Consider the following 22,994-nt stretch of genomic DNA (forward strand, 5'->3'; position numbering starts at 1 on the left):
GAGGGAAGGGGGAAGTTCACATAGAAACCTCCATTCAACTGTGGGCTTGGTTAAATTCTATTTTAGAAAGCTGACCTTATTAAACTTTGGATGGGAATCATAATTACCTAGAATTTCTTTATCTGTAAATATTTGCAACTAAACCTGTTAGGAGAAGATGGAAAGAGGGAAAGGAAACTCATATTTCTGGATACTTCCTGTTTACCAAATGCTTTCCAGGATTCCCTCATTTAATTCCCAGCTCATCCCCACCAGGTAAATGTTGTAATCCCCATTTTACAAACGAAGAAACTGGGGCCCAAAGACTTCAAATGTCTTACCCAAAGTCAAGGGACAGGGTAGGGATCTATAAAAGGCCAGGACAATCTTGCACTCTAATGTTAAGAAGTCAGTACAGAGGGCTGAACTTCCTTGAACACTCTTCAAAGGAGGGTAACAGTTGAGGAATCACTAAGACCAACATTATTTCTGTCTAAAATCTGGTCCAGAAATATCTGAACAGAGTCATCCATATTGAATGCTGCAAAGGGTACAAGGGAAGTAGAGCAGACCATATTACTGTTATCTACAGATTTGGGAGAAACTGCCTTCCAATCTACCCATAAGCCCCACAAGAATGCTCCATTTCAAAGAAATACCTTTGTGTTATCAGTTCAAATATCAAGTCAGTCAGCCAGCCAGCCAGCCAGCCAGCCAGCCAGCCAGCCAGTGGACAAGCCTCAGCTCAGAAATCTGAGCTGGTCAGCAAAACCACTGCTTCTCCTTATTTGGATAAATAACAGCCTCAAAAACAGCCAGTATGGGAGTCATGCATACCCTGAGGCCTGGCTGGCAAGCTTTTCACCAGCCCTGCCTTCCCATGCTGTGTGTGTCCCTCAGCCAGTTGCTGTTTCCCCACAGCTTCCAATACTGCCAGGAGCCTTCTCCTCAGAGACAAGATCTGCTTCCCTGTGTTCTAATGACAAACTTCCAAGCCTGTGAGCATTCCTGAAATGGTGGCACTCATGAGAAAAAACAAGATCACTACTGGTCCAGTGACTTCATGTAAAGAAGTCACACTCCATTTGACAAAATGCACAGGGGCAGACATGGACTAGTTGCTCCCCTTAAACATTGCCCCTGACAGAAAGAATCCGTTGCCACATAGGAGGTGACGCATGTGAAGAAAATGCTTTGGAATCTGGGAAGCACCTTTGAAAGTTCATGATCAGCAGCAACAGCTTTCAACTCACTGCAAAGAGAAACAAGCTCCAGGATGACTCCGGAGCAGCTCATCTCCCCCCACTGCCTAACCCAACCTCCAATCTTTTTTCTTCTTCATATTATCCTTTCTTTTAATTTTCTCCCCTTCTTTGACAAGCAATATTGGGGTAAAATTTCTCCTAGAGGGGACAGGGAGGTATGGGGTGAATAAAGAGACAAAGGGAGTTTCTTAAAATTAAGGCAGGGAGACAATGGCTTGATGCCAATGACCCGTAGCTTTCAAGTTCTCCTTCAACGTACTGAAGTCTATAAATTAGTTTCCAATTTTTATAAAGGGTTGAATCATCCTCTTCCCTCAGTATGCCTCCCCACCCTGATGCCTAAGGAAGGAGTCGTAGGGTGTGGTGGGATGAGTGCCAGATCATGAACGAAAAGGTTTGGGTTCTACCGCCAAGGACCTTGTGGCTGCAGTCTCCTGGCCATGAACTTTTAATTTCATGGTCCTGACACTGAACTTTTCTGAGGCTCTGGTTCAGGTGCTAAGTTGGTTCAGGGGTACCTTCTGTACTTACCCTCCTGGTGCTGTGGACATCACATAAGCTCGATTATTCTTATATGACTTTGTAAGCAGAAAATTGTGATCAATATGTGTTTTAATTAAAATCACCAACAAACATTCATGGGCTCACTCAACGAATTGTGAGAGCAAAACAAAGAGAACGGACAATATTCACTTTAATATTATATTCACAGGAGGATGAAGAGAATGACACATTCTCTTTTTGAGATATAAGAGCTCGTGAAAGAATGGAGATTCTGAATATAACCCATGTAAGAACATGGTGCTGTATTATATTCCAAAGCATTCATCCTTAAGAGAAAAGTCCAATTATATGTCATGGGCTCGCATTCAGGAAGGTGCTTTTACTCATTCTCATTCCCAAACGAACTGACAATAGTGAACCTAGATAAGGTTAGATAAAAGACTTCCCATCTGCTTTATACTGGTATGACAAGTATATTCAAAGACCAATTATTTTTAAAAATTATGAGATGAGCAATTATCCACATTTCCTTCCCTTCCCATTTTATCACCCAGGAAGACCACTCTTTTGGAATGAAAAGAGAGTCTGTGTCGTCACTTACTTGTGGACAAATCAAAGTTTTGATTGGCCCTGGCCAGGAGACTCACTTGGTTGAGTGTCTCACATGTCAAAAGGCTGTAGGTTCTCTCTCTTTCTCTCTCTCTCCCTCCCTTTCTTTCTAGTATCAATAATCACATCCTCAGGCGAGGAAAAAAAAATTAAAAAATTAAAAACTATTAAAGAGTTTTGGTTTGTGAGAAGAAGTCAAGTCAATTAGCTAAGCACAAGTTTTCGAAAGCTCTCAGAATTACAACTATATTGACCATTCTGGCCCTGTCCTGTAGTTGTATTAGAAATATTTATCTATGTGCTTTAGTTTTTGATAGAAAAACATTTATCTGTGATATTGCTAAAAATTTTTGTCTTTTTTTGCAGTGTGGGTGTGTAGTAAAGTATAGCGATTTAATGGAAATGTAGAAATGTTCTGTTATTGAACATATATGCCAACATGGCCTTGCACATTTATTCACTGTATATACTTTAAAATATAAAAATGTTTTGGTAGTTTTTATGAGTATAATTCTGTAGATCAAAATTTTCTGTCAAAATTAAAAATATCAAAGTACCACATCTGACTCATTGTTACGCCATAGTCACAAAGCAATACTGAATAGAAGCTTATTAGCATTTCACTAATTTTTCTCAGATCATTGTTAAAATAATAAAAATACAGACACATTTTAAAACAACATATTTCAGTCTTAAAATGGTCAGATTAACATAATTACAGCCTTAGGTTGCCAAGAGTGGCACGTTTCTCATTTTCATGAGAATGCAGAGGTTCTTCCAGATCGCAAGCTAATAGGCTCCTTGGTCTAAATATATACAGTAAAATCTGCAGCAAGTTTCTGAAGCATTAAGATCTGAACCCTGGAGACATCTAGTGAGTAATTTGCACTGCAGTGGAGCAGATTTGTTTTGCTTTGTTTTGTTTTGCAGTGACACAGCTGCTAGGAAATATATATTTAGATTTGATTTTAAAGCAAGGAAAAATGGCATCTACTTTGTGAATATGCATCTACAATGTTCCCTCAGTCCCTTTGATAATAGGTCAACTACCTACAGAATATTCTATGCAGTTGACTTCCTCCTTGGAAGTTAGCAAAAAGAAAAAAAAAATGGCACTAGACACTCATCTTAGATGAAGCTCTCGGAGCCTGACTAGGACATCTCACCCTTTAAGGTGTGTTTCAGAAAAAAACATACACTGGAGTTTAAGCCCTGTAGATCAGGTCCCTGCTATATCCAAGTCACTTTATCATTGACATTCTTATGATTTCTTATTGTTGTCTGGGTTTTCCTTTGGCAGCTCTTCCTACTATGTCAATGGCAAATGAAAAGGGTTAAGTTCAGAGAGTTAAATCAGAACAAGGGAAGACATGACCTTTGATTTCACATGAAAAGAAGAAAAGAAAGAAATCAAGTACTTGTGTCAATCACCCAAGTGAGGCATAGTTTCTGTATTTCAGAAATATGGAGTGTTTAGTGCTTCCTGAACAATAAGAAGGGTCCCCAGCTTAAATGACACACCAGGTATTCACACTTTTTATCAGGAGAGGCCTTTAATAAATAGATCTGCACAAAAAATGACTGAGTGAACAGCTCTTCTTTTGGGCCAAATAACAAGGTGCCAAGGGTCTTGAGAACTCTTAAACACGAATTTGATTAGATGCTGCCATCTAAATGGTTCATTTTTTCAACTACATGACCTTAAATGATATTTTACTCTGTCCCCTCGATGAATAACCAACTTGGGGCTTTGTCATAAAGTCTTGGTGTCTACACTTCACTCAGTAACAAGGTATTGTCACTATTTCTGCCATACTAAATGTACTATCATGCTTTTCTTTAATTTTAAATTGACTTTTTTATTTAGTTGTGATAAAGCAATAATATTCATTAACTTTCAAGTTCTTGGCACTACTTATCTTTCCAATACTCATTAAAACATGATCTAATTATTAAAAATTTAAAAGCCTGTTTCTCTATGTGCCAATTAAAATCATTGGCTGCAAGTGAAAAACAGTTTTGAATGTACTTTTAATAGTAAAACATTAAAGTTTCAAATAGAGTTATTGTAGGAGGCACATGCCTTAGCAAAGAGGCTTACTTTTGAAAAATAATACTATAACACTATATAACCTTTTTAAGCCAATATTGTTTTACTCAAAGTATCTTGTAATTTGAAGCAGCTGCTGTTTTTCAGTTGACTTGATGGCTTATTTTCCTTTAATAAAATATTGGATAATATAAATCCGGTTAGTTCAAATGTGGGACACCTGTAATAGTGTCAACAATAAAAAATTAAAAAAAAATAAAACTAAAAAATAAAATCTAAAACCACCCCCCCAAACCCAATCCATTTATTTTTGGTCCAGATCCATGCACTTCTAATTCATGAACTCTGGCCACACAACACTGTTGTGCTGCTATTTGATGGTAAGTGAAACCTTACTACACTCAATTACAACAATGGATGGCTGAGAAGTCAAATGTACAATGTTTGCTTAAATCAATCAAGAAAACAAACCTCGAGAGGGTCAGAAGAAAAAGAGAGGAACCCTGGAAATGGACAAAAGGCTGCTGTGAAGGACCAGTGGGCCTGGGCTCCAGCCCTATTTTTGTGACTTGCTTATACTGTGGTCTTCACTAAGTCACACCAACCATGCCAGGCCTCTTAAGTCGCAACCGACAAGTGAAACGGTTAGAAGAGAGAATGCATAAGACCTTTCCACGTCTAAAATCCTGATTCCAAATCAGCCAGGTCTGTTTCTTGAGGGAACATCAACGACACAGGCCAGGTATATTTCCTAGTCACAAGTCTACAGTAGCCAGCTCCGGGTTGTCAGGAGCAGGTGGAGTCACTCCTGCAACTGATGCGCAGGCAGAGGGATTGCCAACCCCAAGGGAAAGAGCGAGGCTTACCGCAAGGCAACATGTATCTCAAAATATCGTCTTTCTCTTCAAGAAATGAATGGGTGTTTTCACCCAAATGTACATAAAAGTGGTACATGCTCACCTGGGGAATTTTAGGAGGAGCATGAGGAAAAGAATGGTCATCTGGGACCTGCGGGAGCCTGTGCTGACATCATAGGAGACAAACTCCTACAGTCTAAGCTGCCCTGATGGGGACCAAGCAGGTGGACTAAAATGAAGCCCCAGGAAGAAAACAGCAGGTAGGTGGCAAGGGGTACAACCTGAAAATACCAGGACACATGATCCCGGTCAAAGGCAATTTCTGCTGACATTTATATTTGTGAGAGCCAAGAAAAGGGATGTGGCTTGAATATCAAAAAGCTAAGGGTGTGGCATAAACCTTTCCTGAACTTTCTAGCAAGGCACAGAGCTCTCAGGAGCTCACCCCTGTAGCTGTTGAAGGAGGAGGAAGGTCCTGTTCCAGTCAACTTTCAATTGTGTTGGTTGTTTAACCAGCTCCAGATCTTATGTAGAAACAGGGTTGGGAGCAAGTTGCTTTGATGCTGAAGCTTAAACGCAGTGCTGTGATGAGCAGCAGCAACCCCTGTGGATGCTGTTGGCAGTCATTACTTTCCATCACAAGTCACCAGGAGGTTTTTGCAGCTAAGTGAATGTCTCAGTCTTCAGGAGGGGGTGAGGAAAGCAACAGCCCCTGCTTCTGCGATGGCTCAGCTAGCTGTCCTGACTCCAGAACCCTCCACCTTCCATGTTCTTTAACACTCTTCCTGTCTGCCTCCTTTCACAAGCCTAAAAGGACAGCAGGCAGGCACATGCAGGCAGTCTCCATTCAAAGGCACTTTCTTACTTCCAAATCAAGCTCACAAAAAAGCTCCCTGCCCTGTCCCACGACAAGATTTTACAAGTGTTATAGCACATGAAGCAAAGAAGGTGTTAAGGAAGAAACAGTCCTTTATCCACAGGGATTTTGCTATCCCCACTCTGAGTAAGGTGTAATCAGATCCCTTGAATAACCAGTCTGATACTAGGTTTTAGATGCTACAGGTCCAAAAAATCCAAAGTTGTACAAAATAATTTATCTTGAAGACAAATAAGCATTACTAATTTATTGATAATTATTACTTTCAAGGTTATTTATCTGCATCTGACTCCAGACTTGGAGCTCTTAGCTCCTGGTAAGGTTGTATATTGTAGGATCTTAAAACAATAATTGTAGAGACAGCCAGCCTGAGATTGAATCACAACTTTGCTACTTACTAGTGTATGATCTTCTAATTAATTTCTCTCAGCCTTGGTTTCTGAATCTTACTTAAGATGAGTATGACAGTACCTATGCCACAGGCTTATTATGATGGATAAATGAAAGAATACACATTATTTACACCACATTGGGAAACAACTTATCATGCATATTAACTCATCTATAAATTGGGATAAAGAAATCCACAGTTATGGATAAGCAGATCTATGCACACATGTACCTTTAAAAGGAAACAGACTGATTTACTAGAACATTGTTCTTATTAAACTCTTTTAAAAGAAATAAATGCAAAATATTGTGACTGAGCTAGTATAAGAGTAAGACAGAATAGTTATTCTCAAGTAAATGTAATTTCTGCCAAAGACTTTCTTTTAGGCAATCATTAAACCTGATAGAAAAGAAATATATCTGTTATGTAAAATTGTAGAAGTTTTTAAATGTTATCTTAAAGCTTAAATTGATATTTCTTTTAAAATGTCAAAGTCAAGATAAAAGAGCTATTTTTATTTTAAAATTTAAAGTGTTTTTTTACAAGAAAAGAGCAAGAAATTTTCCCAGAATGTTAAAGGAGACATCCCAGTCCCTGCGCCCCATTTGTGCCACACCTTCAAATTTTCTACATTTGCCTCAGAAACTAAGTGCAAGTGAACATCTTCATGAAGACATTGAAAATTGTCACAAAACACATAAATCAATGAGATCTGTACTAACAAATAGTGTTGACAATTTAAATCCTTTTCTAAACTATAAGGTTAAAAGAAAATAGATCATAAGATTTATAGACTGAAGACAGCCCAATGAAATTTAAATGGGTTTTTAAAAAAGACTAATGTCAATAATAAAGAAGTATGCTTCTAAGCAGTTAAAATTAAAGCCTAAAATTTTAATTTCTCATTGAATCAACTTGAATGCTGAAGACCTGACTGAATTCAAGTAAATGTGCCACAGCATGACAAAAACAAAAAACAAAAAAAACCCCTGAAAAATTCTATTTTGTTATAAAGCCACAGTTCTTACCTTGCATCTTCCATGAACATTTCTCTTCTAGAAGAAACTTCCTAGACTTTCAGAGACCTTGAAACCACCCATCTCTCAAATGCTTCCAGCTCTGTTTGTCTTTATGGTGACTGAATACAAGGCTTGAGGTTTTTTTTTTTTTTTCAGAAGGAAGCTTTTAGTCAAAATATGTGGTTTAAAGGAGCAGTATCCACCCTTGTTAAAACTATTTCACGGACGTTCAGAGGTTTTGTTCCTACTCTATGAAAGTTAAATCTGAGTAGGAAGGCATTTTTCCTGTCCCGGAAATCGGCATAACTAAAACCAATGCTGAGCTAACGAGAAATGTTTCTTCCATGTGTTCCGTCTGGCAGAAACTGCAAGCCATATCAAGGAAACACGTGATGTTTATAAATACAATATGGCTCATGTTGTCATAACCTCTCAATGACAAAAAGGAAAAATAAGTGCAAGGAAAAGCAAGCAGCCACACAGCAGGAAAGATGAGATTTGTATCACTTGGAAGCTGCATATCAGATGTGCATATATTACCCTTTTTTGCTTCTTAAAAATCAAGTATAACTGGAAGCAGCAAGGGAGGAATATCTACCATGTCCTGGATCACCACTGCATCATAATGTGCTTGCCTAGGTAGTCATCTCAATAAGAGTAGTTCCTTTGCATTCTAATAGAAACATCTTTTTGCCTGTCAGAAAGACACAGCATAAAAGGGACATAATCATACTCATCATGCATTAGTGAGTTCCACAATGTTATGTCAAGCATGCAACAGAATGAAAGCAAGAATTTCACATAGCCTGGGATGGATGTGAATATTATAGATGTCTGTATCATTACTGATTATTGACTTTCTGATCTTCTATTAGACTGTAAGATTTGTGAGGCCAGTTACCATACTTGGTCACTATTATAGTTGACTCCTGAACAAAGTGGGAGTTAAGGGCTCTGCCTCTGCACAGTCAAAAATATGTGTTTAACTTCTGAATCCCCCAAAACTTAACTACTAATAGCCTACTGTTGATTGGAAGCCTTATTGATAACATAGTCAACTTACACATATTATGTATGTTATAGGGATCATATACTATATTCTTACAATTAAGTTAGAGAAAAAAATGTTATTAAGAAAGATATGTTTGCTATAGTCTCATTCATTTATTTTTGTTTTTGCCAGCCTTGCCTTTGAAGTCAAATTCAAAAAATCCTCTCTGAGACCAAGGTCTACAAAGTTTAGTACCCATGTTTTCTTCTATGTAGTTTATTGTTTCAAATCGTATATTTAGGTCTTTGATCCACTTTCAGTTAATTTTTTTATATCGTGACAAATACCCGTCTAGTTTAGTTCCTTTGCCTGTAGCTTTCCAATTTTCCCAGCACCACTTATTGAAGAGGCTTTCATTTCCCCATTGAATGTTTTTGGCTTCTTTGTACAATGGAATACTACTCAGCCATAAGAAAATGTGAAATACTGCCCTTTGTGACATGAAAGGATCTTGAGAATATCCAGCTAAGTGAAATAGGTCAGATCGAAAATGTCAAGAACCTTATGATTTCACCTGTATGTGGGACATAAAACTGAAACGAACAAATGAACAAACAAGAGATACAAACCAAGGGAAAGGAGGGTGTGGGGGAGGTAGCAAAAGGTAAAGGGGGTCAAATATATGGCAATCGAAAGAGATTTGACCTTGGGTGGTAAACATACCTGCAATATATAGACGATGTGTTATATAATTGTACACTTGAAACTTATATAATTTTATTAACCAATGTCACCCCAATAAATTTAATTAAAAGTTTTAAAGTCAACAAAAGGAGAAAATACATTTATACTACTGCGCTATAAATGAAAAAATTCTGCATATAAGTGGACCCACACAGTTCAGAACCATATTGTTCAAGGGTTAACTATCTTCAGAATCTTTCACAAAAGCCTGAACCAGTGAAGTGGTTCAATGCATAGTGATTGGGTAAGTGAATCAGTGAAACCTTACAATGAAGGAGTCAGATTAACTGTTCTAAAATAATCACTCCTATACTTTGTAAGTTTCGAGGTATTTAAAATACTGACTGTCAATTCAATCTAGAAGCAAGATTTGTCCTACTGAGTTATAAATACAGTGAAACAAGATCTGTCCTCTTTAATTTGCTATCTGGAGATTTATTTCCTTTCTACTACAGGGGAACTTAACTCCTAGAAATAAAATGCAGATATGTGTGCACTTCTGACAATCACTTAATCTAATCTGACAAATCTGTTATTCTCATCTTGAATTTTAGGGCTATTCACTGCTATAAAATTATATTGATAGGAAATTTTGTTAGGCTAGACAGGCATTCTTATTTCTTATTTTGGTCAGGAACTGCTTCTGGGATAAACAAGAGAATATGTTGTAAACCTTAGACATTTCCATTTATAAATTATTGTACTGATCTTGGTAGAGGAGGCATTAACTGGAAATTTGTGATAGGAAAAGTGCTGAAGTGAGCCCTGTTTTCATCCAGACATTTAGTGAGAATTTTCTGAAGACAGGACATGGTCCAAGGGAAACACAGGGACTTTCCCCTGAGAAGCTTAGTGCTTAGAAAAGAACTTAAGATGTGTACGTCAATAACTACAAGGCAGGCAGGTAGAGGTGAGCGTGCTATGAGAGGGCGTAGACACTTGAAGTTCTGCGGGAGTCAGAGAAGAAACTGGTGACTGAGGCTTGGAGAAGAGTAGAGTGAGAGGAGGCTAGATGATGACAGTGGCTTTTGAGTTAGGTCCTCAAAAATGAGTGGCTCATAGACACTGATGATGACGAAGACAGTAGTGTGGAGAAGGACAGTGGTGACCACGGGCATGATCAAGAAGGCCAGTTCTGGAGCTGACCTGCTTGGCTCTGAATCCAGCTCCACTCTGACAAGCTGCGGGACTTCAGGCAAGTTCCCTAACCTCCTGGTCCTCAACTTCTACATTTGAAACAGGGATAATAAGAGTTCCTCTCATATGGGGATTGTTTTAAAAATCAAATGAACAAAATGCTCAGTTTTCAAAATGCTTGGCATGGTACCTGGTCCAGAGTAAGTATATCACAAATGTAAGCTGTTAATATCACTGCCATTATGTGATGAAGGCAGTACTGTTGTGGTTGGGTCAAGGAAGACCTTGAATGAATGGGTGTTTTCTGAAACTTCCATTTCTATGGCATTCTCTTCTTTTCTGTTCCTCAGGGTTATTTCATTCACCCCTGCCCTCCCCGTGTCCCAAACCCTTCTCAACCAGAACACTGCCCTATGGATGAAAAAAGAGCTATATTATGTTGCAAAAGGAGCACAGGTTCCCTTTCTTTTTCTTTAATTTTCTTCACCCCTCCTATTTTTGTGGGATATCTTTTTAACCTTGTCAGAAGAGAACAGAATGAAACAAAGTCAAATATAAAAAGAAGCCATGATGAATTAAGAAGTGAAACAAATATTTTAAAAGGATATTTTATGTGTTTTAAAATCTTATTAGGAGCATTATTTCAAAACTTGCAAAACTTATATGGAAATATCAAGAAAAAAAGACTGTGGACTGGATCCAAGGAGTCAGAAAGAACTAGGTTCTAATCTGACGTCTGACACTTACCAGTTGTGGGGGCCTGGTTGAGACATTATTGCCTCAGTTGTATCATCTGTAAAATGGAGTCAGAATACCCACTTGCAGGATTGTTGATCAGTTTAAATAATATGTAATGTATTTAGCACATTGCCTACCATATAGACATAAAACAGTCTGTTATCTTAAATCCAGAAACACAGTGGTATAGAATATTACTTATATCTCGACTGATTCCACAAAAATTTAATAGAGTTCATACAAATTGTTACAATTTTGCAAAAAAAAATCCAAGTGGAACATATGACAAAAAGAACATGAGAGAAGGAAAATTAAAAAGAGAAGCCAGGAACAAAGCCAACACACAAAATACACACTGCAAAATGCCTGTGCGCTTGCTGTGGGTGGGCCCCAAATTTAATTCTAAGCTTTGGAGTAGCAATACAAAGAGGGAAAATGATCACTTACAAGATTCAGAGTGTCCATATGACAAAAATAAACCAGGAGAAGCACAACTATTTCTGGTGATGAGAACAGGGAGATATTTTTACAGTGGGTTCTCATTAATGACAGAAAATGAATAATACAGCATTTGTAGTGCTATCATTACAGTACTCAACGCATTGTGTTTAACAAGTGTTTACAGTCACCATGTGTAAGACACTGCCACTGGATTTCAGAGGGTTACAAAGATGAGCATGAGAATGTTTGTGCCTTTGGAGAACTTATAGTCTCAGAGGTGAGGTGAATGTGCATTCAAATGATTATAACACCAAGAGAATGTGCAAAGTGCTCCCCAAAAAGAAAGATTATTTCTGACAGAGCATTAGGGAAACTGCATGGAATGGGCAGTCTTTGATTTGGCCTCTAAAAGCATGTGTTTACTTTTTTTACACTTGATTATGGAAATTTTCAACCATAAAACAGTAGAGAAAATAACATAACAGACTACCATGATCTAGCTTTGACATTTTACCTATTTTGTTCTATATATTTTTACTTTTTTGATTTGCTTGCTGGAGTATTTTAAGGCAAATCTCATTAATTGTGCTCTTTGACCTGTAAATACTTTAGTATGCCTCATTTTTAAAAACACAGCCACCAAGCCATCCTTATGCTCAACAAAATTAACAGTGAACCCTTAATATCATCTGATACCCAACACATGTTCAAATTTCCCAAGTACTTTCAAACATGTCTTTTACACTTGATCTGTTTCAATCAGGATTCAAACCTGGTATTCACATGGAATATAGCTGTTAAAATACAGAAGAGACCAAGAAACATAATAGTGTCCTTTCCTACTCTTTTTGAAGCAGCAATTTGTTGATGGAATTGGGCAATTGTGCTGTAGTACGTTAGATGGGTGGGATTTTAAAAGGCAGCTGTTTGAGGTAGGGGAGTATATTATATACTTGGAGTAAGAACTGTGGGGCAGCTATTCTGGGTGTTGTGGGTAGAGATGGTATTGACTGTTGGCCTGGGCTATTCTCTGCACAATGTGAAGCTGGGCTTAGGGAGATGGCTTGAGAAGCAGTTGTTAGACTGGAGTATGAAGAGTTGAGGAGACTGGTTAAAGGCTGTTGCATAACAGAGTAGGAAAAGAACTAACACTGTTAAGCACAGCAGTACAGCAGTGCTGCTAACTAACAGTGTGGAATCTGGAGCCCAGCTGCCCAGGTTCAAATCTCAGCCCTGCCATACTCTAGCTGTGGTCTTGGGCAAATTTCTTAACATACCTAAGCAACTGTTTCCTGAGATAAATATCAGGGCTCATACCAATACTTGCCTCAAAATGTTGTCTTGAAGCTTAAATAAAATTAACCAGAAAAGTGATTAGTAAATGTTCGAAAAGTCAACTATTGTAAGGGAGCAGCGCAGGCACTGGCAGAAGGGTCAATGGACGAGGCCGCACACAGAAGAGTGGCTCCGGGGATGGGGGGGAGGTGTTGAGAAACAGGAGAGAGGCAACCGAAGACTCATTGATAACTCAACCTTTTAAATCTCTTTTCCCCACCGCTCAACACACACATGTGTGCGCACACACATGCCATCACTCATGAAGATAGAGAAACAGAAGGAAAATGGCTTGGCAGAAAAAAAGGATTTTTTTCTTCCATAGGATACGCTGGAAACATCAGAAGACTATTCATGTAGAGACAACCAGTTGGAAGTTGAACATTTGGATCTTGAACTCTTAAGAAATGGCAGAATTAGGGATACAGTTTCAGGAATCATCCACATTGACATAATGGTTAAACCAGTAGAAAAATAAAGATCACAAGTGAAAAGGTGCAGATAAAAAGAAGCAAATTAAAAACACACATACATACAAACTGGTGAAGAAATCTGTCTGAACACATTGAAGATGATAGAGGGCAAGAGGAAGAAGAAAATTTAGTGAATAAAAGATGCTGTGGTGTGTTTGAATGTAGACAGGAAGGTAGAAATGGCTGTGTAACGGAAGCCAAGGTTTCTAAGGAGACTGCCCATCAGTGTCAAATGCAGAACTCATATAGAAGAGGTCTGGGAGGCAGTGGTGGAATTGGGTATTATGAGTGATTAAGGTTACAGGGCCAGTTCTGGGGAGTGTGTTCTAAATGCAAATCTGGAAACTACCTACATACATGTAACAATTAAAGACATACAAGAGGGAGAGAAGTGAATTATGGGAGCAGAGAATGTTGGGAAGTAATCTCAGAGTGCATTAGAAGGTGAAAAAGCATGAAAATTGTGAAAAAGCCACTGGGTTTGGTGGACAGGAAGCCACTGGTGGTACCTTTTGCAAGCCACAGAATGGAATGGCTCATCTTCAAATTATAGAATGCACTTGTGAACTACAAACCTGTAAGTACACACTTTTTTTTTTTTTTTTTGCAAAAGGGCCAGTTCCACATGGTGAGTACAGTGCCATGGGAACGGAATTATCAAAGCTACTATCTAATATAACAAAACAAAAGCGAGGCGATGGAAAAAACCAGGAGACGGGTATGCTTAGTTCCAGCAGAGAGCCACAAGTGTCATTAAATAGACTAACCTCAAAAATGCTCAGTTAGATGGTAAAGAAAAACTATACCCATTTTTCTCGCCAAGCATTATTCTGTGCATGCTCACAACCTCAGAGCTAATAGTTTAGTCTAACATGCTTCCTGAGTAATCTCAGCTACCATCACAGCACTGCTCTGGAGAACTGTTAGATCCAGAATCTTAACATCTTTTCTTTCACAGGCAAGATATTCAATTCGCTGTGTAAGGAAAGTTTCAGAGGCCACTACAGAATTCTGGCATTGCTGCTGTCCCACCAATGTTTTTCAAGATACATGTGTGTACTGGTAATGAGTGGGCAGCTGGAAGTCTGTCCCAGGCCACCTCCGGAGGCTGGTAAGGGAAGGTCAATGACATCAGACACAGGGCTGCATAACTGACGCATGTGAGCCGTTACCACATTCCTCCACAGCCACGGACACATTGCAAACATACGGGAGGATGGAGTCCCCTCAACCCACCGTGCAGCTCAGTTTAGTCTACAACAATTCATCCTTGTTCTGTTCTCTCTTTCTGTTCTTCACCACAAGCAATGGGATTATGCAGCTGCACTCCAGACAGGGCTCAGCGAAGCTTCCTTTCCTTTAATAGAAAGGCAGCTATGTTCTTCAGGAAGGAGAGATAATTCCAAAAACTAGAGCCAAAAGGTGAGGCTGAAGGAATTCCGTACCTTTTAATTTCTGGAACCTGTGTTAAGGCCAAGTTACAAAGTGCAGACACAATCACATCTAATAGGTTTTTAAACTGTGCTCTAGTTCTCTTTTCTAAGTTGTCTTCAGTGAAACCTAAAAGCTTTTCAGTAGGTTGGACTGCGAACATTTGTTGTCTCCTCACCTGGGGACAACGGTCGATTTTCTCCCACAAAAAATGCTGTATAGAGTAGGCTGTGAGCAATTCAGAAAGTGACTGCTAGGGTCTCGTCTAAAAGTAAAAACACAACAGTTTCACTGAAACTCAGCAAAAGTTCTGAATTCTAATAGGCTTTGTTCATATGGTTAATATTTGATTTCTCTCTGTGCTCACTGCTGGCCCCTTATGTAGGTACCACATCTGCTTAAGAGTTAAAACAGGTGTCTCCCCTGGCCAGAAACAAGATTTTCCGAGGTGATTGTGGGACCCCTGTGTGGGCTCTACATAACAGAAACAAGACCCTGAGCACCATGAAACTCCAGTTCAAAGGCTAGACGTATCAAACACAAAGACTTCCAAGGGAGCAAAGATTCCTAAGAACATCACCAAGAAAGAGAATAATGAAGTAATAAAAGGCAAAGGGCTCTGTAATATTCAGTCCATGCTTCCTGATTAGCATGACGTGATCTGTCTTCACATGGTGCTGGTTTACATTTTGAGTGTCACTGGCTATAAATAAACCTCCAAATCCTAAATTGTCTGAAGTAGCCATACAGCCTTCACTTCAAATCACACATCATTTCTGACATAAAAAAAGCAGCAGTTGAGCACGTAAGAGGCCTTTTCCTCCAGAAGTCTAAGCTCTGATCCCACACTGTCATCACTCATATTCCAGGCCAGAATTACAAAGAAATCCTCCCAGCACTTTCTGTCGGACCTCTTGGCCTCTTGGTCCTAAACTCACACACATACCCTGTGTGGTGAACAGAGCAATGATGACTACATCCTAAACCCTGGAGCCTGTCACTACATGGGAGAGGGGGATTAATGTTGCTAATCAGCTGACTTTAAAATAGGGAGGCTATCCTGGAGTACCAGGTAGGCCCAATGTAATCACAAGCGTCCTTAACAGTGGAAGAGGGGGGGTTGGAGATGTGACAATGGTAGCAAAGCCAGAGAGAGAATTTGATGATGGAGGAAAGGGGCTACAAGCTGAGGAATAAGGATGGCTCCTAAAAGCCGAGGGAAAAAACAGAAATACTCCCTACAGCTTCCAGAAAGGAAAGCCAACATCCTGCTGATGACCCCTTGATTTTAGTCCATCTATATTGGATGTCAGGCCTATGGAACTATAAAATCTGTGTCTTTTTAAGCCACTAAATATGTATGAATTCTTACAGCAGCAATAGAAAACTAATACATGCCGTCAGGAAATCAAGATGGCTTCACCTCAGGCTCTCTACTCCAACTCTAGGACAGACAGTGCCTGGGTTTCTTTGGCAATAAAACCAATTCACTTACTTTTTCTAGTTAAACTCCAGCATCCAGCCGAGTGCTGATCCTCAAGAAAGATGATATAAAATAGCACAGCATCTTCTAAATTTGAGTGTGGGGTTGGGGATGAGGGAGGAGGTATGGTTAGAGAGGTTAATCTTTCTTTTTTTCCTCCCATTTTTCCTGCAGAGGAATGTAGCACTATTGTTAGAAACATAATCCCTTTCTAGTAGACCTGCATTAATGTGGTTTTAAAATCTGCCTTTTCAGTTTTTCTGTTCTTTGTTCTCCAAAACATCTCTGTGTGCTTTGAGTGTTTGGATAATCTGTGATGTTCGAAACAGAGAATTTTAGCTCCCAAATCATGCAGATTTTTGTACTATTATGCCCTCAACATGGTTCAGATAAGATAGATAATATTTAATATAGTACAATGGCAAACGTCCTGAATTAGGAAATAAATAGTTTAATTAGAATGCTAGGACTTGGAATAGATGATGTAAGAACGTTAATAGATTTTTACATGCAATTATTTATGGTTTCCTCTGTTTGCATGCTAGTTTTGTTTGAATTGGAAAAAAAAACCATAGCAAGAGATCCTCTGAGTAAGTTAACATGATATGGACCAAGAATCCTTTTATGTAAAGATTTTGCAGTATCCCCTTAGAACGAGGACATAACTAAACTCTATGCTTAGAGATGAATGAGGATATGTGAGGCCCAATTTCAATTCTTTTGCTCTAATTGACCAGAAAAAGTCTTTCTCTACCAAGAAACAAATGAGCCATCAGATGAGATGAATGGGGAAAATAACCAAAACCTGGTGGTGGATTGTGATTACATCAGGAGCATATAGTAGAAAAGATCATTTGACCCACCAAATAAAGTTAAAAATAGAACAGGAACACTTACCCTCATGTCGCCGTTCACAGTTTTTGGCATGTGATTGAATGCATGTGCTGGATCCTTGTTGTACACTTTGAGGAGCGATCTGTCCTGAATGTTCCTATAATCAAAAACATCAATAACTATGGTAGACAAAAGGAGCCTGACTTTGGCCATTTTCTTTGTCTGCCCAAAAGAATCAGGTAAAAGACAGCAGCAGACAATTCAGCTGTTGTCCACAAGCAACCAGACAAAAGTTCTTTTACCACAGAACAGGCAAAAATAAATAAGAGTAAGAAAAATGACTTCAACTTTTCTCTCCTTTTTTTTTTTTTTTGTTCCTTTGGAAAGTATAATTCTTTCTGTGTAGCTCTCCACCCATAGATATCAGGTGGCATGAACTTTCTTTCAAGACTGTGAGCAAGGAAAGGTAACACTTTAAGAAACTATAAAGTTCCAATATCTACAATATGTTTAAAAAGATTTGGTTAGTATTTAAATATTTAATTACTTACTTTACCCAAACATCTGGTTTTCTGCTTATCTCATGAGTGCACATAAATGAAAAATGCTTTTTTTCCTTCATGCAGTTTCAACAAGAGAAAGAACATCTATTTGCACTCTAGGGGTGGGGGAGGGGTGGTAAAAAAAATACCACAAAGATCAAAACGAATTTCTTCACAATGTCCTTTTTTTCTTCCACAGTAGGTTTTTAAAAATACTTTTCTACCTACAGGTTGATTTAATGGATGTGCTCTGTATTTAGAAGAAATAGCAGCAGATAAATTCTTCCACCTCTCTGTCTCTCCTTCTGAACCCAGTATTTAGAGCTGGGGAATCAATCATACCACAGCAAAGAACAGAAATCCCACATCTTATTCAATTCCTACCTTAAAATTATTTAAAAGCAAATGAATGTCTAGGAAGGCACTTTCAGCCTCGTCTGCACAGCGATTCCTTGCAATGCCAGTGCAGTGAGCTCAGGGAAACGTGTGCAGGAAGACGCATTCCTTTCCTCCAGGTGCAGCCACACGTTTTGTGGGCTGATTGCAATCTCTAGGATTACTGGGTTATGTTTCTGAGAATTCTTGGACTAGTCTTGCTTCCCTCCTTTAAATAATCGTCAGTAATTGCTTTGAAGCAATGACTAGCCCTAGCTTGCATGATTGCTGCAGATTTCAAGTAGCTCATTAGAAGATGGCTTAGGGGGGAGTGTGCAGTCCTTGTTATTAGAAGGGGCTAGGTAGGTTACTATGAAGGAGAGAGTTTACAGAAGGTAAGAATGTGGAGATTCACTAAAGGAAGTTACCCTGTGGCTTCGGGGAAAAGTCATACTAATGATGTGAAGAGACTGAACGCCATATTCGAGCCACGAAAAAACACTTGGTGTGATTCTAAACGTATTTAAAATGCATTAGGTTGGTTTGTGATTAATTTAGAAACATGTTCGTCCACGGTGAACCAACAGTATAGGCTTAGATTGCATTTACCATGGCAACATTTACAACACAGCATTTCAACCTGAGTTCTCTGTGGCGTTTCCCTAAGGAAAACATGGTGAACCCAACACAATGATGAAATAGCCAAACGTTTAATAAGTATACTCTCACTTCAAAAATACTGAAGGATATAAAATAAAATTTGTCTCTGGGTTTAGATTAAAGCCATTGTCTTCAGTTAAAATCTACATGATACATTTTGGGGAGGACAAAGGAAGGTTCTAGATAATGGTGATGGTGAAAATTTTTTCAATCATTCCAATAATATATAGTTGAGTCATTTTATGCATAAAAACAAAGAAATAGAGTAATTCTTTGGAAAGGACATATGTGTGATTATCTAACATAGACACTGTATTCACTACCATAATAAAAACATTTTCTCCACTTAAATTTTTTAGATCCATTATTATAAGTCAAAACACTATTTAGACAAATGTATAAATCAATGGCTTCCCACTTAAATGAGATTTTTAGAAAATCAGGCTATCAATGCTGTAGATTTCCTGATAAGAATCAATAAGATAATCCGTTTTTGCAAATATAAACATATTAACTGAAAACTATCAAATGTTAAAAGCAATCACTTCTCTCAAGTACTGCCTTTCATCTATTTTATCAACTGAATTTGCATGAAAAAGAATTATATTAATTTGAAAGTTTTGAGGACCTTTTCCTCTTTTTTCTACCCCCATTTGTCTCTTTGTGACTATGTAATGACACTCCCTCAGAATGCATAAAAGAAGTATTAGTAATACACTGAGGCTTGGGAAAGGCTCTGGAATGTTGCGAGGCACTGTAATATAAAAATTCTTGCACATGCTGCAAGGTAGTGGGCTCCAACTGCTCATAATAACCTTATGAGCCATGAGCTCCATAACCAAAAGTGGCTTTGCCTAGAGTTTCATGCTTATTTATCATTATTGTATCCCTCAATTCCTCTAACTGAAAAATGCAGAAATTCAAAAGGATTGTTATAAAATGTCTTGTCCACGTAAAAACTCTACATGGGATTCTAGTACTGTAAACATACTCTTTAAACATAATGTGATTACTTCATGTTTAAGTTTATGCTTTGTAAACTCCCCCACCCCTTTTTTTTGTGACAGCCTGATTAATAATTTATTCAAGAAACAAACATAAATTTTCTGATATCCATAAATATTTAAACACTTTTTCAAAAAGCAGGAAGGTTGTGCACCAGATGCAGCACCGTCTACCTTAGGGCATGTGTCAAGTTTTGAAAGCCTGAAATTACTCATCCATCTTGGCATATGCCTAAATATGTCATTTGTGATCATTGTTAGATATTTATCACTTTACATTTATTATGCATTCAAGGCATATTTTTAAAAGTGGTTCCACTAATTCCATAATGAAGAAACAGGCCAGCCTGCTATCCCTACAGGGCAAGGACCCAGAAAGCCAAGTTGCGGCCCAGATGAGTTGAGGAACATTCTGAGGGAATAAAAACTTCTTGACCAAGAATGTGGACAGTCAGGTTTGGACCTAGGCGTGGTAATGAAATGGCTGTATGATCCTCAATAAGTCCATTAACTTTTATGCATCTGAGTGTCTGGTACCATAAAATAAAAAGGCTGGATTAGTCACTAAATAATTTTTTAATTTCTACAGTGTTTAGGACTATACTATCACCTGCTTGCTAATGTTGACTTAAATCCTGTTTCTCAGGCGGCTTGGCTGGGTCAGATCAGATAGGTCCCTCCTACTCTACACACAACAGCACTACAGTTGATAAGCACCTTAGAGTACTTTCTGTTGGGGGGCGCTAGAGAAGACCCACCTAGAAAGTGAGATCCTATGGTAAAGGCTGACTATGTGAGAAACAAATGGAAAGAGAGAATTTTCTTGTGAACAGTGATGGAGTCCACTGCTGCTATTCTAGCTTGCTCATGTAAAGAATGACTCAGTGGGGTCATTACCTAAGATGTCTACAGGCTCTGTCCATGAGGGACAGAACACTGGAGAAGAAGCTGGTAAAGTTCCAGTCATAAGTAACACCTTCAACCCATGATCTTGATCAAGTCTCTCTACCTGGGCCTTAGTTTCCCTAACTCTTAGATAACTTGTGGATTGGATTGCTTCCTAAATTCTTTTCCAGTGTAACATGTAAAGATCTATGTGCAAGAAGTCTGCTCTCACCTTTCTTGACTTTGTAAACCACACCTTATAAGTAAATTATAGAAAACCAGATAGTGAATTCACACCTGGGTAGGACAGGCCTGCCAGTCAGGGTAAGAGCAATGCTTTCTTCCCTGGGACATGAGGAGATAGGACTCAACGCAAACTGTAGCAACGCTAATTGCACTATGGTGGACACACACACGGCATAACTACTTACCTTACATCATTTAATTCATAATATACGTTTCTGCTTTCATCTTTGATGTAAATGGCGACACTGGGCGACTCCAGCATTTTCATGGTGAGCTGCTGTGGAAAGGCACTTACAAAGAGAGCCCGGATCGTGTCTGCACTTGTGATTTCATTCGGCATCCTGAGCTGCTTGGTTTCATCTCCATACTGCAGATAGAGAACCCCTGCATGTGAAATGAACACAGGGATCAGTCACAGACCAAGACTCACAGCACATGCAGCACAGCTAAGCCATTCTGTCTGACCGCATGCTGGAATGTTCCGGGCAAGCTTGAGAGCATGTAACAAGAAATACATGTTTGGAATTTCCAAGAAATGCACTCTCTGGTTATCTCAAAAGTACCCATTTTTATACTTTGGAGTCCAGGCAGGTGTTAAAGAGGCTAATTTTTAACTTTTTTTAAAACCAAAAGAACAAAAAGCAAACTTTTGGTAGCCTAAAGAAACCTAATACTTAATTCCCTTGAAAGGTATATTTAGGAATTTAATCCCATAGGCTGATTTTTCTCCCCACGTCTTTCACTGACTAAAAACACATTCATTATAGCCATGTGTAAGATAAATAGTTTAAGTCTTTATAGTCTATTCAGAAACATTTTAAGTGGCAATGTTACAATACTTCTGTGGTCTAATACATATTTACTGAATGTTTATGGCATATGAAACTATCTACAAGAAAAGCATCTGGTACCCCAATGTCTCAGAGAGAAACTGGAACAACTCAGTTACACAAAGAAAAACAAACAGAGGAACATAGAATTTCAGAGTTCCAGAGGGGAAATGGCTCCCAATGAATGATGCCTCCCAGTAGTCATGCTCTTATGCAGTGTAGTTTCTTCCCAAATTGAGTATGAGCTTGCCACATGGCTTGCTTTGGCCCGTGGGACATTAGCAAGTGCGAGGTGTAGTGTAAGGGATAAAGCGCTTGCACGCTAGAGCTTGCCCTCTTAGTGACCATGGTCACAGATTCTCCCCCACAGAACCAAGTTTCTATGGGGTCCAGCTAAGCAACATGAGGAGGCTGCATGGAAAAGAATGGAAGCCCAGACTGATGGCCCCACTAAGCACCCATTCTACCTCCAGAACGACTGGTCAGTTATGAGGGTGAGCCATCTTGGTAGGATACCCCCTGCCCCAGGTGAGCTACCCCAGCTGACGTCACATAAAACAGAAACGAGATGCCCCCCTTGAAGTCCTGTCCAAGTTGCAGGATCACAAGCAAATAAGTAACTGTGGTTGTTTTAAGTCACTACGGTTAGGGTCATTTGTTATTCAGAAAGAGATAACTGAACCAGGGCATTGAAGGTCCTGACATTTAATTTGAATCCTATTTCTTGTGAGAATCTACTAAGGGGGGGGACTTCTACCACTAGAGGAATCTTTGTCAGGAGAGACTAAAAAGAGAACAGAATACGACTTCTGGTTAAACATGGCAGTTTGTGAAACAAATTTATCTGTGTCTCCTCCTGAAATTCCATTAAAATGACAATGAGGAATAAAAAAGCATACATCAAGGAATTAAGGGAATGAGAGAGGAAACCATAGCAGACAAGAGTAAGCTGACACCTAGGTCCTCCAGGAGACAGCTCCACATAAAATGTGCAGACCCAGGGAAGCTCAGGAAATGAGGCGCCAGATCCTTTGAAAGCAGGAATGCAGAGTGAGTGGAAAGCATGAGCCCTGATGGAACCCCCCTCCCCAGAATTTTTTTAATGGCACAGAAACCTGCCCATACCTCCCTTTCTATTCCACTTATCCAAGCGACTCCTCATATCCACAGAAGACTGAACAGGTTGAAAGTATATACCAGATTCATTGGGCACAGGAAAGAGTGGATGAGGTGCCCTCTGACAGATTGCTAGCAAAGGGGTGACATCTCAGTCAGGAAACTAGAGGAACCTCTT

At 39.0% G+C, this 22,994-nt stretch overlaps 1 protein-coding gene across 20 annotated transcripts in view; it reads right to left on the reverse strand.

Moving 5' to 3' along the window:
* Positions 1 to 22,994, reverse strand: part of KIAA1217 (KIAA1217 ortholog) — a 426,467-nt gene that overhangs the window by 82,686 nt on the left and 320,787 nt on the right. For 19 of the 20 annotated variants that reach the window (XR_008530796.1, XM_054592699.1, XM_054592708.1 and 16 more), the window contains 2 exons: positions 21,056 to 21,254; positions 17,222 to 17,315 (listed from right to left, as the gene is read on the reverse strand). Coding sequence is in view for 18 of the 20 variants with exons in the window: in XM_054592699.1 (XP_054448674.1) it covers positions 17,222 to 17,315; positions 21,056 to 21,254 (293 nt within the window). In the remaining 2 variants the exon portion in view is untranslated. Of the gene's footprint in view, positions 1 to 7,560; positions 7,985 to 17,221; positions 17,316 to 21,055; positions 21,255 to 22,994 lie in introns of those variants that run through there. The other variant, XM_054592691.1, reaches the window with a different exon arrangement.

The sequence above is a fragment of the Pteronotus mesoamericanus genome, unplaced genomic scaffold, assembly GCF_021234165.1.
Source record: "Pteronotus mesoamericanus isolate MK-2021 breed Mesoamerican mustached bat unplaced genomic scaffold, CSHL_Meso_final contig_130, whole genome shotgun sequence".
Lineage (NCBI taxonomy): Eukaryota > Metazoa > Chordata > Mammalia > Chiroptera > Mormoopidae > Pteronotus > Pteronotus mesoamericanus.